The 18,837-nt window shown below is 41.0% G+C and overlaps 1 protein-coding gene and 1 non-coding gene across 2 annotated transcripts; one reads left to right on the plus strand and one right to left on the minus strand.

Annotated features, from left to right (window-relative positions):
- Positions 1-727: 727 nt before the first annotated feature.
- Positions 728-14,036, minus strand: LOC148666818 (uncharacterized). The gene is made up of 2 exons (XM_088632434.1): positions 13,405-14,036; positions 728-3,514 (listed from the first exon to the last, which is right to left on the minus strand). The coding sequence occupies exons 1-2, from the start codon at positions 13,976-13,978 to the stop codon at positions 1,992-1,994; spliced, it is 2,097 nt and encodes a 698-aa protein (XP_088488560.1). The 5' UTR covers positions 13,979-14,036; the 3' UTR covers positions 728-1,991.
- Positions 14,037-17,332: 3,296 nt separating this feature from the next.
- On the plus strand, positions 17,333-17,404 carry trnaa-cgc (transfer RNA alanine (anticodon CGC)). Its single transcript has one exon. It is a non-coding gene; the product is annotated as a tRNA-Ala (tRNA).
- Positions 17,405-18,837: the final 1,433 nt, after the last annotated feature.

An 18,837-nucleotide genomic window follows, 5' to 3' on the forward strand; every position in this document is an offset into this window, starting at 1 on the left:
CTCACCCAGCTGTCTGGAGAGAAGCCAGGGTATCAGCTTGTTCCCCTCTCCCACTCCTCTCTGTGTACAGTAGAGCCACCTGTCTTAACTGGAGGAGCTCATCGAGCTGTGTCTGGAGAGAAGCCAGGATATCAGCTTCTTCCCCTCTCCCACCCCTCTCTGTGTCCAGTAGAGCCATCTGTCCTGACTGGAGGAGCTCACCCAGCTGTGTCTGGAGAGAAGCCAGGGTATCAGCTTGTTCCCCTCTCTGTGTACAGTAGAGCCTCCTGTCCTGAGTGGAGGAACTCATCTAGCTGTGTCTGGAGAGAAGTCAGGGTATCGGCTTGTTCCACACCCCCACACCTCACTGTGTACAGTAGAGCCTCCCGTCCTGACTGGAGGAGCTGATCCAGCTGTGCCTGGAGAGAGAGCCAGGTTATCAGCTTGTTCCACACCCCCACCCCTCTCTCTGTACAGTAGATCCTCCTGTCCAAACAGGAGGAGCTCATCCAGGTGTGTCTGGAGAGAAGCCTGGGTATCAGCTTGTTCCCCCGTCCCACCCCTCTGTGTACAGTAGAACCTCCTGTTCTGACTGGAGGAGCTTGAAGGCATCCTCTCACGAGGCTCCAGTAAATGTAGGGGTTTGTGCATTTACAGGGACAATTATTAATTGTAGCATTAAGTCAGAAAATGGCTTTGATGGCTATTAGAAAACCGACTTTGCGGGATAACTCAGCAACACACACACTCGGATACTAATACATTTATTAATGCATAAAATGTGCATTTAAACATAACAGATCTTATTGTGAGGGTTAGCAGAATACAAAAGGTATACATTCCATCACGAAGAGTTACAAACCCAGAGGGACATACATTCCGTATATCATTCATTTAGACCCTTTTGTAAATGAACTTTGTCACAACTTGTACATTGGATACTCAAGAGCAAGTACATGACTCATAGGAATTAAATTGATATCAAGTCAGGTTGAGGTAACAATTGAATTCTCGAGCTGTAATGCAGAATGTGGAATACTCATCCGCTCTGTGGGGATTCAGATCTCCTGCGGACGCAAAGAAGCAGTGGCAGGCTGTTGCCGTGTCCAATCGGCGCTCTCTGGCCCGTTGCCAGGCAGTGCTGGTTCGACGTGAGAGAAGGAGAAGGAGGGAGAGATTTCTGCTGCGGTGCGCTGCTGATGCTCTCTGAAGACCGGCTAGTTAGTGTTGGCTGAAACTAGCAGAGTTTGCACACAGAAAAGTCACAATCTTTAGACAGGAAGAAGACCGGTTCATTCCCGATGTAGCGCGAGTCCTGAATACTGATATTCAGCTGTCCACAGTTCCAACCATAATTCACTCGTTGATCAGGTGAGCATTCGCGGTGGGTTCATGAGGCTTGCTGCTGGACTAACCTCGGGTGGATCCTTAGGTTACACGCCAGCAACCTCTGTTCTTGACTCTTAGAACAAGGAAAAGTCCTGGCACTCGGACACATTGGCCGTTACGTGACTGTCTGAGCTGAGTCTAAGGATGTCCAGGAGGAGCTGGAGTTTTACCTGGAGGAACTACGGTCGCTCATTGGTTGAAAGTTTGTTGGGCATTCGAGAATCATTTTGTGACTTACTGCAACAATTAACAATTGTCCCAGGAAATGCACAAACCCCTACAGTTATTGGTGCCTCGTGAGATTATGCCTACATTTATAGGTGCCCCGTGTGAGGATGAGTAACCATGAACTCTGACCTTGGGGTTGTAAACCACTTAGGATGAGACTCTCCCTTGGAATCTCCCAGACAGTGAGGCACCAGAGATGACCATTCATTAGGGTGGCTGATGGGTCTCAGCTTTGGGAGTTGTTCCTTATCAGAACACTCTATCAGCTAGAAAAACACCTTAAATGTGAACCAAATGGAATGGCCTCTCTGTATCAAGCACCACTTGAGATGAGGGAGAGAGAGACTGGCAAGGGAGCAGCAAACTTAATTCCTGTATTTTAATAAACCTTGCTGCTACAATGGTCTCTCTCCTGTGTGAATGCGCTGGTGGGTTACTAAGTTACTTGACCGACTAAAACTCTTCCCACACTGACTGCAGCTGAACGGTCTCTCTCCTGTGTGACTGCGCTGGTGTGACTGTAAGGGGTTTTTCTGACTAAAACTCTTCCCACACTGACTGCAGCTGAATGGTCTCTCTCCTGTGTGAATGTGCTGGTGCCTTTTTAAGTGACTTGACTTACTAAAACTCTTCCCACACTGACTGCAACTGAAAGGTCTCTCTCCTGTGTGAATGCGCTGGTGGGTTTTTAAGTCACTTGACCGACTAAAACTCTTCCCACACTGACTGCAGCTGAACGGTCTCTCTCCTGTGTGAATGCGCTGGTGGGTTATTAAGTTACTTGACTGACTGAAACTCTTCCCACACTGACTGCAGCTGAACGGTCTCTCTCCTGTGTGAATGCGCTGGTGTGATTGTAAGTAGTTTTTCCGACAAAAACTCTTCCCACACTGACTGCAGTTGAATGGTCTCCCTCCTGTGTGAATGCGCTGGTGCCTTTTTAAGTCATGTGATAGAATAAAACTCTTCCCACACTGACTACAGCTGAAAGGTCTCTCTCCTGTGTGAAGGTGCTGATAGGATTTTGAAATGCTAGACTGACAGAAACGCTGCTTCTCCCTGTGCTGTAATGGCAGTTTGTCCACTCCATCTGAGCAAGGCCTTGAGTGATTCTTCCTCATCCTGTGATCGTGCTGGGGTCTCTTATTCTGCAAGTGCTCCATGGAATGGTCTTGCTCTGTGTGCTGAAACTGAGATTTGTTTTTTCCATCGTGTCCTTCAGTGTGCTGCTCAGCAGTGTGAATCATCTGGGACTCCATCCCCAGCTCTCTGAGACTAAAACCACCCAGTTCATTCAGCTGTTCCTCTCTTTGCCCAAGAACAGACATACTCTCCAGTTCATTAAAACTTTCAACACTTTTCTCAGTAACCAGATTATTAAACCTGTGTGTAAAGTCATCAGATACTAAGGGATCATATGATTGTTTTAGACTCTGCAGTGACAGTCTCTCCACTTGAACAGAACAAGGCCTAATTATTATCAAGCCCTGTAGGAGCTGCTGTTGCTCCTCCCTGTACTGACTCTCCTCTGTGTGCTGTATATCAGTAATGTTCTCTTCACCAGGTACATCAGTCTGATTTAAAACATCCAGTTCTTCACTGTGCTCTTGTACAGAGACACAGCCCAGTTCATTACAACTTTGTGTAATATTGATTGTGTCCAGATTATTCATCTTCTCTGTAAAATCATCACATACTAAGAACCCAGGTGTCTCACTCTCAGGCTCCGTCTTCTTCATGGGCACAGAGTCCAGATCCTTGACACTCTGTCTGCTGTCTGTGTGGTGCTCACTAAGTGCCTCTTTCCCTGCTGCGGCAGTGAGCTCCTGCATCAGACTGGAGCCCCACTCCTCTTCACTGTGCTGCTGTTCAAGGAGAGCCCTTTCCCCAGCGTCGGAGAGAACACTGGCCTCTGAGCCTGTAAAGACAGAACAAAAAGACATGACCTTTATAAGAATAAACTATTTTATAGTTTTATACCTTTAGAGTTGGCTACTCAAAGCATTTTACAGAATGCCAAATACAAAAAATACAGAAAATTAGCACGATGAGAATACAGTAAGAGGAGACAGTAGACAGTGGTACTAAGTACAGTAGGAACAGAGGGGTACAGAACAGTTAAATAAAGGCTCTTCTGAAGAAAAAGTTTTTGAGTCTGGATTTGGAGTTTAGAGAAGGTGACTCTCTGATATCCTTGGGGAGAGAGTTCCAGAGCTTGGGGCTAAACAGGAGAAGGCCATGTCACCCATAGAGTGTAGACAGACTGGGGAACAAATAGTTGAACACAATTAGAAGAGCGAAGATTGCAAGGTAGGAAGTAGGGTGATAATATCAGACCAGTATGGAGGTGCCAAGACAAGACATGGAGAGTCTTATAGGTGAGCAGGAGGATTTTTAAGTGGATATGAAACTTGACAGGAAGCCAGTGCTAGGACTCCAGGATAGGAGTAATGTGATCATTTGTACTAGACGTGGTCAGGGTTCTGGCTGCTGAATTTTGGACATACTGGAGTTTGTTCAATGTGGATTTAGAAACCCCAGAGAGTAGAGCATTACATTAGTTGATTCAAGATTAGACAACACTTTTCAGCCACAGTTAGTGATAACACAGGGCGTAGTCGAGCAATATTTCTGAGGGGAATGAAAGATGTTTTGACAACACGCTGCCCATGTGGGTCGAACATCAAATATCATCCCCAAGTTTTTCAATATAGACTGAAGCTCAAGTACAAGACCATCTACAGATAGGGTTTCACACTGATTTTACAAAGTTGATGGGTGGTGCCAATAAGCATGGCTTCAGTCTTGTCACAGTTAAGATGAAGGACATTTTGAGTCATCCAAGTTCTTATGTCAGAGATGCAATTAGAATAGAGACAGCCACATCTGCGTTGGGTCTGGTATGGATGTATATACGAGTAACAATAGCATAGTAATGTTAGCTGAGGCCATGTGATCTTAAAAGCTTCAAGCTAAAGCTGTAAGCTTTACGCTACACAAACACACATCTTGTATACTCGCAATCAATTTGGGTTGTTTAAGCATAGAGGAATAAGAGGGTTTAAGGGGGTTTCTGATAATACGTAATTTTAGATATACAAGCTTTGTCAGAAACCTAACTACCATGTAAAAAGTAAGACTGCAGAAATAATAATACATTACATTTACATAATACAGACACACTGACTGCACACTACAGTACATTTACACTACACTGAGAGTGAGGGATTCATACAGACACACTGACTGGACATTCCAGTACATTAACATTGCACTGAGATAGGGGGGTTCATACAGACACACTGACCAAACGCTACAGTACATTATCACTGCACTGAGAAAGTGGGGTTAATTGGCTCCGTGAAGTTGGCCCCTCTACAGACAGCACAAATGATTAAACTCATCTCATTCGTTAGTGTTATGTTTGTGCCGTTAAAAGTAGCATTTGTGCTGCTTTCAATTCCGAGATATAGAGCCTTGTTTTTTCGGGGTCGTGACATCACTCAGCCCCACTACAAGATCGTAGCGGAACCAGACCGGTCTCATTCGTTAGTGCTGCATTTGTGCCGGTTTGTGCCATTGAAAGTAACTTCCCAGCTACTTTCGTTCCTTAGATGTAACGTTTTCTTTTTCAGGGGGTGACGTCACTGAGCCCCCCTACAACGTTCTAGGGGAACCGGGCCGGTCTCAATCGTTAGTGCTGTGTTTGTGCCGTTGAAAGTAGCGTTTGTGCTGTTTTCATTCCCGAGATATAGTGCCTTGTTTTTCCGGTGATCACGTGACCACGCACAGTGACTTGGACCTCCAGTAACCCCGTCTGCTGAGTTCAAGCGCTCTGTTACCAGCGCGAGAGTAACAATTCTGCAACTCTGTTCCTCTGTTTGCCCAGGTAGGGGGCGGCGGTGGATTTTGCATTTAATATCATTATCTTCTATGCGTTTGTGTGAACATTAAAATTAAATTTGTCTCCAATATCATACCCGAATTAGTAGAGTTTCAAGTATAGCCTTAAAAAGCGACATTAGCAAACAATTGTATGTTCTTACAAAGAGGCTTTAACAAACAAGTCTTAATACCTCGTAGCGGTGACCTTTTTTAAAAATCTGAAGAAGTAATCAGTTTCGCATTGTCTCCTTCTTAAATAAACAGGCATCAAGGGACGTGTGAAGATTCAACCTGTCTGTTGAGCCACGTATTTAAAAAGACTTGAATTTGCAACTTTCTGAACCACTGTTGCTCTTTTTTATGCAAAGCCAAAGTGAAAAGGAACCAGGACTTCAGGACTTTTATTTTTAAGGGGCACTATGTACAAAGTTTACACAAGTTCATAACACATCCAAGAAACAAGAGTCTTACCATCTCACACATGAACACCGCGGCAATATTGGAAAATATTTTTATTTTCACAGAACAGAAGTGAACATATATCTAGGTTCTCTGAAAAACTGGCATTATCCACGTGTTTGTATTTACAGGGGTCTTATGCGCAAACATGAAACAATTAGCTCACAGTTCTTTTATCTGTATTTCTATTCAATCCTTGGTGTAGAATACAGCATGAGGGCACAACTTGAGCTCTGAAGACACAAATATGAATACAAGGACGTTTACAGGTACCAACACACTCAGTACTTAAATTACTGGATGTGATGAAAACAATGAATGCAATTTGTTTTCCGACTCCGTCTGGTCGGGTGGGGGTGGATGTTTTACATTTTAATATAGCGCCTTCTTTTTCTGGCCGTGAACGTCACTCTGTGCCGTTGGCACCATACAAAACCGCAAGTTCAAGACCACCAGATCTTTCAATTGTGATCTCTTGATCAGCTGACCCCAGCCTTTGCAGTTGATGTTTGATTTATTATCTGCAACTCTGGCGAAGACCTCTTCCAAATCGTTAGTTACTTTACAAACTAGAAATGCTATACTGTAATTATGATGCAACGTTGACGTTCCCATGAATTTATTTTAAAGTAAAGATATTTGAGAAACTTGTTTTATATCGCGGGGAATACCACAAAAATTAGTAAGCTTCATTTGTCATTATCATGATATTTCTACACATGCAAGTGAAACTTGAAAGGATTTGTCACACTTCTGAATTTAAATTATAATGTTTTGTTTCTGTAAGTGTTACAAGGAGAACTGAACCCCAAAAAATCTCTGACATGTTAGAAATTGCTGATGTGAAAGCAGAAATGATTAAGTGGTGAATGCAATGCTTTAAAAACATCATAAATGAAAGAAGTGGTGATGGGCCTTGGTATTGCAGTTAACGTGAGTAGGCAGCTCTAAAAAAATAATTTATCAATTTCTATCTACATATACAGAGACTTTTTGATGTGCACTAAAACTGTAATCCATAATAATGTAAAAAACTTAGTTATTTTCATTTACACGGTGGAGGGAAGTCCCCATTACCTGTAGAGTGCTTTCACTGGGGTTTCCAGAGAAGCACTATGTAACTGAAAGGATATTATTATTAATCACGTACAAATTGGGAAAAAACACAGTTTAAGCCAGGTTTGGTGAAATTCATTTTTTGTTACATTTTTGAGTGTTAATCGGACTTCTCTATACTTTGCATTAAACATTTCCCATAATACCCGGGCCATGAGTCTAGCTAGGGATTCGGACATCAAATGAATGCCAAGATTAAAGGGTGACATCATGGAGCTAACAAAAGAGAAGTGTAAAGCTCGCCACGATTTGTTGTTTGAGACTTCAGTTCTAAGCAATATGCAGTGTTTTGCATTCATCCTTATTTCTTTCTGGGGATTTAAACTACTCATCAATTGCTTGATTTTTTTAAAACCTTGAGCGGTCCGATTCCAGGTACTGCACTACATATTTGTGATTTTTGATTGTTAATTCTTAATTGTGTATGGAAGTAGATATCAGACCTACTGCATGCAATAGCTTATTAAGGAGCTGTTGCCTTTCTATTGTTCCATTACCTGTAGAGAGGGAGAGGGGTTTATAATGTACATTGAAGTACCTGCCTCTTTGAAGTTCTGAGCATCTTTGGGAATGTTTGTACGGATTACATTGATTGTATCATGTCCCAGAAGCAGCAGGCACGAAACTGGTGATTCCACTATTGTAGTAAATGTAGTAGAGTTAACCATTTGACAATAGATTAAGGTCTGCCTTCACAGAGCATAGAACAGGATAACATGAGTTTTGTCTGAGCTTTATTAAGTTATACCCTCACACAACAGAGTATATTAAGGAAGTACAGAGTTGGTATAAAATTGCATCATTTAACAGACCAATGAAATGTACTGGATTAAAGCTCTGCATTGTTCATTGTTATTCTGACATTGTTAAACATTTTACACATTGTTTGGTTACGAAAGTCGATGTGAGGACAGGATTTGTTTTTTTGTATTTTAAACAATGTATGTTGTTGCACCATAGTACTCATTCTACATATTTGCCCTTCATTCCAGGATTCATCACCCACAGGCACTGTTAGGAGGGTAGGAACTTAACAGTACTAACATTCAGGCTGTGCTGCCAGACATAACCTGACAAAAGAATATACCCAAGTGCTGCAGGGCTGCAAAGGTAACAAAGAATCAATGTTTACATGCATAACAGAGTAACTGCAAACTATAAAATCACACTTAAAACCTCACACTTAGAACAAAAAAATAGCAGAAGGATATGATGCTTTTCCTTCTGATGAAGTTCTAGAAGAAACAGGTGTAGCTGGGGACCCAAGAGCCAAGCTGTACCCTTGATGCATGCCCGAGCATTGAAAGACTGGGTAACAGAAATCTGTGAAGAATGCAGGTTGCTTGCTGTGGACAGTGGTGATAGAGATAACCTGCATTTCCTACCGGAGATTGTTCCTCATCTCACGAGGCTTCCTTGCTATCTCCCACTCAGGACTGGCTTAATGGTTGCACTTTTCAAAAGTGTGAACATAACTGCAAGCTCAGCCAGTGTGGAGGTGGATTTCAAAAACCTAAAACAATCAGTGCTGAAGCATGAGTTGACAGGTTCCTTATGAAGCACCTAGCACCCATAGAAGGTATGAGAATATCAATGGGTGCTCATGGTGTTTCCCAGCAGTGTGAGAGGCCCGTTATCAGTGCTACCACCTGTGAGGCAGAGACATCCAGCTCTCTAGAACAGCAGAGCGGAACACTTGTTATGAGTTCTGAAAAACAAACAGAGCTCAAAAAGGACAAAGAACTGGTGTATCCATCAAATCTGAGTTGCCTGGAAAATTGGAGAGGGATTGCTGCACCATATTCTTAACCTGTGCCTCATTCTGAGTGGTTACACATAGATTGTTCTGTTCCTGTGAAAAAACCTGTAGTGGCTCTGATGAGGAATGGAAGCAGCAGAGACCTGCCCCCAGTAAAAGTGAGTGGAGACACTGTGAGTGTACTGAACACTTGTGCATTTGATGTCAGTGCCTATGCAGTGCCTATTGTGGTAGCAGGACTTCTAGCAGCTATGTTAATCAGGCTGTAGATAGCATCTACAACTGGTGAATTTGGCACAGAAAGGTGTGCACAAAGATGTTTATGTTCTAAGAGCTAAAATTTTGAGGGACATTTTTGGTGCAACGAAAATAGTCAGGGCTACAACAAGTGAGGGCCGAATGTAACATTCCAGAAATCATAGCAAAAGTGTTCTTAACAGTGCCTAGTGTGGTAGCACTGAGTCGGCGCTCATCGCCAAGTTGTCCCCTCCATTGTGGAGTCACGCAATATCCCATTTGTTTCTGTAGATTTGAATACGCTAAGAGCAAGAGGAGTAACAGGGCTATAGGACGCTGTACAGAAACAAATTAAATTAAGCCAATCCAAATGTCTCTAATTGGTGACATGGGAGATTGGCTGAGTCATGAAGAAAACACTGTCCAGTCTCAAAATATCTTTGAGAGTCAATTTTCAGATTTTCCACATAACCTGGAATTAAATGGGAAGACCTTCAAATTAAGAGGTGTCACTGCATTCTGCCCACCTGTCCTGGGTCATTACATTGCATACTGCAAAAGACATGACTTCATCTGGGATAAATCTGATGATCTAACAAAGACAATCAAATCTGTGTCTTCAGTGGTCAAGGTGTGCCCTCACGCTGTATTCTATACCAAGGTCTGACCAGAAACGCAGATAAAAATCTTCACACGTCCCTTGATGCCTATGTTTACTTAAGAAGGAGACAATATGAAACTGATTACTTCTTCAGCTTTTTAAAAAAGGACAATGCTATGAGGTATTAAGACTTGTTCGTTAAAGCCTCTTTGTAAGAACATACAATTGTTTGCTAATGTCGCTTTTTAAGGCTACACTTGAAACTCTTCTGATACGGGTATGATATTGGAGACAAATGTAATATTCCTGTTCAAACAAACGCATAGAAGATAATGATATTAAATGCAAAATCCACCGCCGCCCCCTACCTGGGCAAACAGAGGAACAGAGTTGCAGAATTGTTACTCTCGCGCCGGTAACAGAGTGCTTGAACTTGGCAGATGGGGTTACTGGAGGTCAAAGTCACTGTGCATGGTCACGTGATCACCGGAAAAACAAGGCGCTATATCTTGGGAATGAAAGCAGCAAAAACGCTACTTTCAACGGCACAAACCGGCACAATCCCAGCACTAACGAATGAGGTGAGTTTCATTGTTTGTGCTGTCTGTGGGGGGGGCAAATTCACAGAGCTTACTATTCGAATGAAGAATCTCTATCTGCTTGTTTGTTTAAGTGTTTAGAGAAAATTACCAAGAGACTACTCAAAACTCTGCCCCTCTACTGAGCATATACTTTATTTTCCCAATATAGGAAACAGAGGAAATAAAAGAATTACCATTTAATTACATGCAATACAAGATGCAATCTCTTACCATCTTAAGAGCACGAGTTCACATGATAGTAAATCAAAACCTGATAGTTTCCACAAAAAAAGTCTCTCTTGGGAGATAAATATTCAAGAAGCGGCTACAAATTATCATCTGGTACCTATTTTTCTATGTATATCACCATTCTCTCTTGTGTGTTAGACTTTCAGCAAGGAAAAGTATTTTTTGTACGATCCAGAACCTTGAATTGCAACAGAAAATGGTTTTATATATATATACACACTATGTAGCAAGATCTCTCAGTAACAAAAACAAAACCACAATAATTATTATAAGAAGGAGACATATTCTCCTGGTTCTGTGGCTGAACTATATATATACATACAACAAAGAATATGCAAAATCTTTGTTTTAATCTGAAATTTTTTATACAAATGTATAATGCAATCACTTTTTCACACAGGGCCATGTAGGTTTGGATTTTTTTTCCCTTAATAATAAAAACCTTCCTTTAAAAACTGCATTTTGTGTTTACTTGTGTTATCTTTGTCTAATATTTCAATTTGTTTGATGATCTGAAACATTTCAGTGTGACAAACATGCAAAAAACTAAGAAATCAGGAAGGGGACAAACACTTTTTCACACCACTGTACATATCACAACCTGTTAAATATTCACTTTAAATTCATGAGCTCTTAAGCCCTATCTGGTAGTGAGGATGATTCAGATGTTAAATTGAGGAACAGTAGCTTGAGCCCCACCCCCCCAGACAGACTGAGAAAGGGTTCACTGTCACACAGATGAGCACATTTGACAATGCAAGGCTCCGAACCACAGAAGCCACAAATCCTGCTCTTGTGTCAATGTTAGAGGGTTTAAAAGACATTCAACACACATTTTTTTATTGATCCATGGCATAACTTGTCCTCCCTATTCACTAACATTATAAGACCATGTCCCAGTTTTCAAACTGTACCCTAAGCCCTTCCTCCAGGTCCACACCTCCAAGACACAGCATAAGAAGTGTGGACTTCAAGTACATGAGGATTTGAGAGGCACCGTTACAAAAAGGGGGGCATGGGACACCCCCCCAAGTGACGTCACCGGTTTGTTACGCGGGTCAAAACGCTTCCTGTGGTTGCTGCTGCTTTTGCAGTGACTGAGTGCATGTGGACAGAATTTCTTAAATATGTTTTTTATCCTTCTTCCATTCGCAGGCTTATGAACTTGAATCTCACCGATTCTATCCCTGAACCAAAAGGGAGTGATGCGTTGTGTTCATTCGTGTTGAGCAGACTCAACTCCAAACAGGCAAAGTAAACAAGGGAAAACTTGGTGGTACCGCCCTGTTTATCCACGGCTTTGTGTTACTAAAGACATTTCAACTCAACTATCCCAGTACACAAATGACAGTAGGAGGAAAATCATTCATTCGCTTTCTTTCAATGCAAACTAGGCTGAACCTCAAAGCTTTGTACTATTGAATATGTCTACTATTAAATATTCCATCTACAAAATATACTGCAGGTTAACCAATATTATATTCACCAAAATGGGGTGGCGAAATCAAATCTGTACGTCAAAACATTGTACCTAGAACACAAACAGGATTAATCTGAAAGTAATACATAATCTACAGATGTAAATAATACATACAGCATGAATACCTAAAGTAGTTTACGTAGGGAGCTGCATCAGTATGCGTAGGCTGCAAAGGAACAAGTAGAGGTATATTCCTGTGCTGAAAAGAGAAGAAAAAAAACAACATTTCGGCTGTGGAGCCTTCTTCGGGCGTCAAAACCTTCTTCCACAGCTGAAATGTTGTATCTTCGCTTTCCGGCAGGGAATAAACCTTTACTTGTTCCCGAACCAAAGGTAGTCGAATTTATGTAATTTTGTTTTACATAAAATATGCAAGTTTTAAAACCATAAAAAATAATATTTTACTTTCCAATTGTGGGGGGAAAGCAAGCGCTGTCTTGACATTAGTGGTTCTATAATAATTAAGCCTGCTTTACTACACCAGCTACATCACTTCTTCGTTGGGTATTCCTCAGACTATATTCAGAAGACGGCAAAACAGAGCACAAAGCAATAACTCATTGTAGCAATTAACAGGGTCTAGCAGGAGAAGCTGATCGAACAAAGTTGTAATCATTTTCTTAAGGCTCTTTTGTGCTCTCCAGAAGATTGAAAAGAGCAGCGGAGGACAGTCGGGGATGTAATTTCACGAAAACGTTTGTTCCGTCTAAATTGCCAGTATTTAACACTGCACTGGAGGGGAGTTAATACAGACACACTGACTGACTGGACACTCCAGTACATGAACACTGCACTGAGAGAGAGAGGGGTTCACACAGACACACTGACTGGACACTCCAGTACATGAACACTGCACTGAGAGAGGAGTTAATACAGACACACTGACTGGACACTCCAGTACATTAACACTGCACTGAGAGAGAGGGGTTCATACAGACACACTGACTGACTGGAAACTCCAGCACATTAACACTGCACTAAGAGAGAGAGGGGTTCATACAGACACACTGACTGACTGGACACTCCAGTACATGAACACTGCACTGAGAGAGAGGGGTTAATACAGACACACTGGCTGACTGGACACTGCTGTACAATGCAGTACATTAACACTGCACAGAAGAGATAGTTACCGCCACATCGATAAATAATCTGCCCACAAACATATTTCCAAGACTCCAAAGTCTCCTAAATTGGCTTTCACATGGAGAAAGTGTATCAAACGACGACATATTTCTGTCCACATTTAAAGAACAGCAATAACCTTAATGAGAATATAACCAGACCACAACTATTTTAGTTCGCAGAAAAGAATCCCTCGCCAACATCACAAACCTTTCCTACTTCGCTCTGCATCTCTCCACGACAGTTTTAACAGTGAGGAAGTTAAAAACACCGTTTTTAAACACAAACGTTACTAATTAAAAGTCAATGCACTTACCCGACGGCTCCGTTTCATTTGTTTCTGCAGTGATTTCACAGGGAGGCATGAGTCCAACATGATCCGTCTGTCCCTGATCTCCTGCGCCCGACTCCTTCTCCCACAGCTGCAGTCGCACTTTAAAGGTCTCGTTTTCCTTCATTCGCGTTATTTCTGTCCCGAAACTGTCCTCCACACACTGTGTGATATTAATCACGGCCCGACTCACCAGGATCTGGGAGACGCTGCGGAGTTTGTCTTGAAACTCGTTCTCAGAGTCAGACATCCTGTTTCGGAAAACTTCTGAAACTTCATACACGAACGATTTGAGCAAAACCCCCATGAAACAGTGAAGCTCGTTTTCCTGCTTCATTTGCGCGATTTCGGCCCCGAAAACATTGTCGACAGACATGATTTTAATCAAGACCCGTCTCGCCAGAACCTGGGAGATCCGGCGGAGTTTTTCTTCAATCGCCTTCTCGGAATCATGTGTCCGGTTTCGGAAAACTTCCGAAACTTCGTGCACGATCGATTTAAGCACAATCTCCATGAAAGAGTGCGCCTCAGTTTCCAGATTAAGCAACAGATTCTCCATTTTTTTCAGAGTCGATCTGAAAAACACAAACAATTCCTGCAGCTGCAGCGGGTGTAAACACGTGGGTTTGAACACAGAAAGCGAAACTTGGTCAAAAAGAGGACTTCCGGGTTATCAGATTAACTTCCTTAGTGACCGTTGCTATGAACCACAAAAATATTAGTCGAATAAAAATAATCTGAAAAAAAATAGTCCAGAATAGATGTTTGCGTTATATTATAGTGTAACGTATACGGCCTACATTTTTTTTTATTAAATGTGTAAATAATGTACAAATACAACTACAGGAGCAGAAATGGATACAAGAAAAAAAACACGGACAGAAAAAAAATAACTGCCAGAGGTAACGAAGTAAATTATATTTTTTACATATATCAAATGTTTTCCTTGCTTTAGCATTTTTTTCATTTTTATAGAATTTAAATAATATTTCAACTCCATCTGAAAAGTACTAAAAAGGGGAGTATTACTGGACCATTTTGATTTTATGAATGTGACATTTACTAAGAATGATCATCCTGCTCATGCTTTAATAAGTACTTTAGAGAGTACTTATTTAACTGGATAAAACCTATGAACAATTTTAAATAATATTTTTTTAACTTTATTTGTAATACAATATCCAACAGGAGTTGTCCAAACTAACTTCCAATTTATATTTTCAAATGGTGCAATCCAAAAAGATCAACTTGACGCACATGCCTTTCTTGTATGATGTAAAAATCATCTCTCATTCTTTTACAAAACAAATCGCTTTTCTTTTTGCAACATTTCGAATACCGTTAATTTAATAGAAACATCTACCTTAATTTCTTATTTATTCCGCACATCTGCAGTCACTGTTTACATGTCTGCATTGTTTACTTGTACGTTGTCTACTGTTTGTACAATATATTGTCTTGATGCACTGTCTGTACTTTGTGTAAAGTATCTATATCTATGCTCTTGCAGTCTCCTTCCTCACTGCTCCTGCTCGCTTGACACTCAGCCTGGGCTCATTGAATCTCTGTCCAAGTCTTTTGGATCTTAATGACTATATGAACAAAAAATAATTTCAGGTTTACAAATTTGACACCCACTCAATTTAGTGTGCACACGTTTCTTGTTACAGATGGGAAAAAATGCACAACATGAAATTTCTCATGCTCACCTATAAGGCTCTGCATGGCTTGACACCTCAGTACCTGTCTGAACTATTATTGCCCTACTCCCCACCTCGTAACCTTCTCTCTTCTAATTCTGCTCTCCTAACTGTTCCCCAAGCCCATCTACATTCTGTGGGTGACAGGGCCTTCTCCTGTTATGCCCCCAAGCCCTGCAACTCTCTCCCCAAGGATATCACAGAGTCACCTTCTCTAAACTCCAAATCAAATCCAGACTCAAAACCCTCTTCTTTAGAAAAGCCTTTACTGAACTGGTTCCATTCTTCACCCCTCTGCTTTTCTTAGTACCACCATCCACGGTCTCCTCTATATATTGTAATTGTGTTTTATCTTGTGTATTTTTACAATTGTTGTTGTCATTCTGTAAAGAGCTTTGAGAAGCCACCTTTAAAGGCGCTATCCCCATGTACCCCATGTATTAAGAAGACCCCCCTATTCCAGTATATTACCTGTAGTGTTATATTCAAAAAATCATAAAAAATAAAGAACACTTTCACAACCCAAAGCAAGGTTGTATAAGGTGAGGGGGGCTGTCTGGTGTGTAAAACACTTGGTTGTAGCATTGTGAATGTTGTGCTTCAAATGCTATTGAGTCATGAAGAGGACCTCCCTATCCCAGTGTATTGCATGTCTAAACGGTGCCGTATTGAAAAAATCATAACAAAAACTGAAAGAGGTTTCACAACCCAAAGCAAGGCTGGGAAAGGTCAGAGGACCTGCTTAGTGTGTAAAACACTTACTTGCAGCATTGTGGGTGCTGTGGTTTAAATGCTATTGGCTTGTGAACAGCATCCCCCTATCCTAGTGCACAGTGCCACATTCAATAAAACCATGAGAAAAAGAGATTCACAACCCAAAGCTCTGCCAGTCTTCTGTGTAAACAATCATGGACATCATGATTTGAACATCATGGGTGCTGTTTTTAAAAAGCTGTTGAGTAAAGAATAGGAATTTTCCTGCAGAATGAAAACAGGAAATAAAGAAAGGGTTTTAGAAATAAAACAAAGCTTTATTCCCGTGCTGACAGTCTGGGTAATTGGAAACTTCTGTTCTGCTTCCTATGGTCATATATGGGTTTTTCGCATGAAACTCTATTGAGCAGTATTTCTGTGTTGTGAATGTATGTATGTATACAGCGGTCCCCCAGTGTTCCAGATGGTGCGTAATTGCGCATCAATCAAAACCCCGACTGTCAGAAAAGGATAATTAGCTCACTGATATGTTTATGGTGGGGTTGTGAAAATTTTCAAAGTCGTGGTCTTTAAAATGCATTTGGTTTGAAGGCGTTCTGTGTTATATGATATGTGATATGGACACAAGAATATTCGTGCGTGGGATAAAAAGACAAACTGAAGGCTGTGAGAATATTCACAATGTACTTTATACACACAGCAGTTGTATATACAAAGCAATTGTTTCATAAAAACGCTACAGGCGTGCCAAAATCGTTTTTGAACTTCAAGCTTACTTTACCCAAAAGTGATGAAGACACAGACATTCAATGAAAACGAATTTGATTCACTCAAGGCTTCGCTCTTTTGTTGTGATGTCATTTTAATTAATGTTAGCTGTGATTAGGTGTCGTTTTTGTCTCTTTTAACTTAAGAGTTAAAGAGTTTAAGAGTCTGCTCCTTTCTTCCTGGTATAGAAATAACATGTTCCATGTTTACAACCACCACTATACATTATTTGTTCAGCTCTAACGCCTGTCTGCGTTGACAAGGCATCTCAAAATGACATATTAAATAAGAACACGATCCTTCCGGTTACCATTCCTGTGGTTGGAGCGTTGTTTCGCCCTTTTTCGTTCTTCTACAATATTTACAGACAGGGCTTTATCACTGGAGTTGTACAGAAGAAGTGTGCATCGGTCCATGAAAATCATCAGTACTGCTGTTGTTCTATGCGTAGTTTAACCGAGAGCACTTAAAAGATGCAAAAAGCTTTCAAAGAAAACAGAATTGAAAGACAGTAGAGTAAGGAGGTAAAAAAGCACTCCCCCGTCGAGGAATTAACCACCGTCGCCCGTGTGACTGGATATAAAAATAACGGATTCGTTTTTGCCCAGTCTCTGGAAGCTTCAATGTGATTATTTTTCCTTCCTTATTTCTTCATTCCCATGAATTTACTCTGTAGTAGAGGAAACACGAAAGTGGGAAATTGCAGGCATTCTTCGTGAGCTCACACCACTGGGGATGTAGCTCAGTGGTAGAGCGCATGCTTCGCATGTATGAGGTCCCGGGTTCAATCCCTGGCATCTCCAAGTGCTTTATATTATTGTGCTCACATCACAGTCTTCTGTTGAGTGATAACTCTTTGTTGGTGTTCATAGAGAGCCAGGTTTACACAATTAAGTTCAGTCACACACGAAGTGCTACAGTGTTGCTCTGCTGTTTTAGATGTACCTCCAAAGCATTTAGTTCTGTTAACTACAACAAATGATTTGAACTATTTTAACGTCATAATCAGGAAATCCAGAGAACGTCTCCACACTTGTCGTGGCTGTTGAAGAAATCACCTGTTAAATCTCACCCGGGATTTCTTGAGAAATCATTCAGCGAGTGAGTCCTCCCTCTGGACTCCGCACCAAACTGAAAGCTGCTCGAATTCCTCACTGCGTGTCCTGTACTGTTACAGGTGCTCTCGTGTAGATGTGGAGCACAGCCATAAGGACACTTTGAACTTTTTCCATATGTGAAGGAAAAGGCAAAAGAGCATGAATAGTATTAATCGTATAAAATATCCATGGTACAACTCGAGAAAGTACTGAAGGACTGAACAACGACTTTTGATGATAACAAGAGATTCAAGAAACACAACCATCCGCACACGGGCTTGGATCCTGAACGCTTAAGTTAAGACAAAGCGAAGGATACGAACTGTAAACTCTCTTCACGTCTTACCGTTTGTGAAATAAAAAAAATTCTTACTTTCTTAATAATTTCTTACTGCTGATAGACGATTTATTGCATTTTAACAAAATCACAATTACAAACATTTTGGGTTAAACTGTTATTCACACACTCTAACGAAGATAAACGTTAGTGTCTTCCGGTGTGTGAGCCCATTTCTAATAAGAATAAAAAATAAGTTATATAAATTGAATTGTTCTACTTTTTATACTTACATAGTCTTATTGATATTTCAGTTAAATATTTTCTTCTGTAGTAATACTAGTCTCGATTTACAATTTTTTGACATGGTGCATCTTAAATAATTTTGTTATTAGTTTCGGTTTTGGAAAATCGAGCCCAGAAGCTACCAAAACTGGTAATGTTCACAAGATGTGTAATGTAATAGCAGCCTTCTGGGTGGAAAACAAAAAGTATTTCTTGGTATGAATCCTAGCTCTTTTATAGGCGGCATTCTAGGACTTCTTGCTTCAGAAATCCTGTCAACGCATCGTACGTTTCTACTCCATCAATATCAGCAGTGTTATCACTACCAAACGCTAAGAATAGATCCTGGCAATACTTCATGAGATCGTCTTTGGAAAATTGTTTATTTTATTTTTAAAAAATATTTTCAATACCTTCCAAAAAGTCGAAAGTTTCAATTGCATGCAACTGATGAGATCTCTCTTCGATGGAAGTTATAAGTACATCCAAAACACGTTTCTTGTGGATCCAGAAGAGGATCATTATGAGGCTCAAAACATGCCTGTCTCTTCTTTTTTTGAGGACGAATTGATTATTG

The sequence above is a fragment of the Lepisosteus platostomus genome, chromosome 5, assembly GCF_059453375.1.
Source record: "Lepisosteus platostomus isolate fLepPlt1 chromosome 5, fLepPlt1.hap1, whole genome shotgun sequence".
Lineage (NCBI taxonomy): Eukaryota > Metazoa > Chordata > Actinopteri > Semionotiformes > Lepisosteidae > Lepisosteus > Lepisosteus platostomus.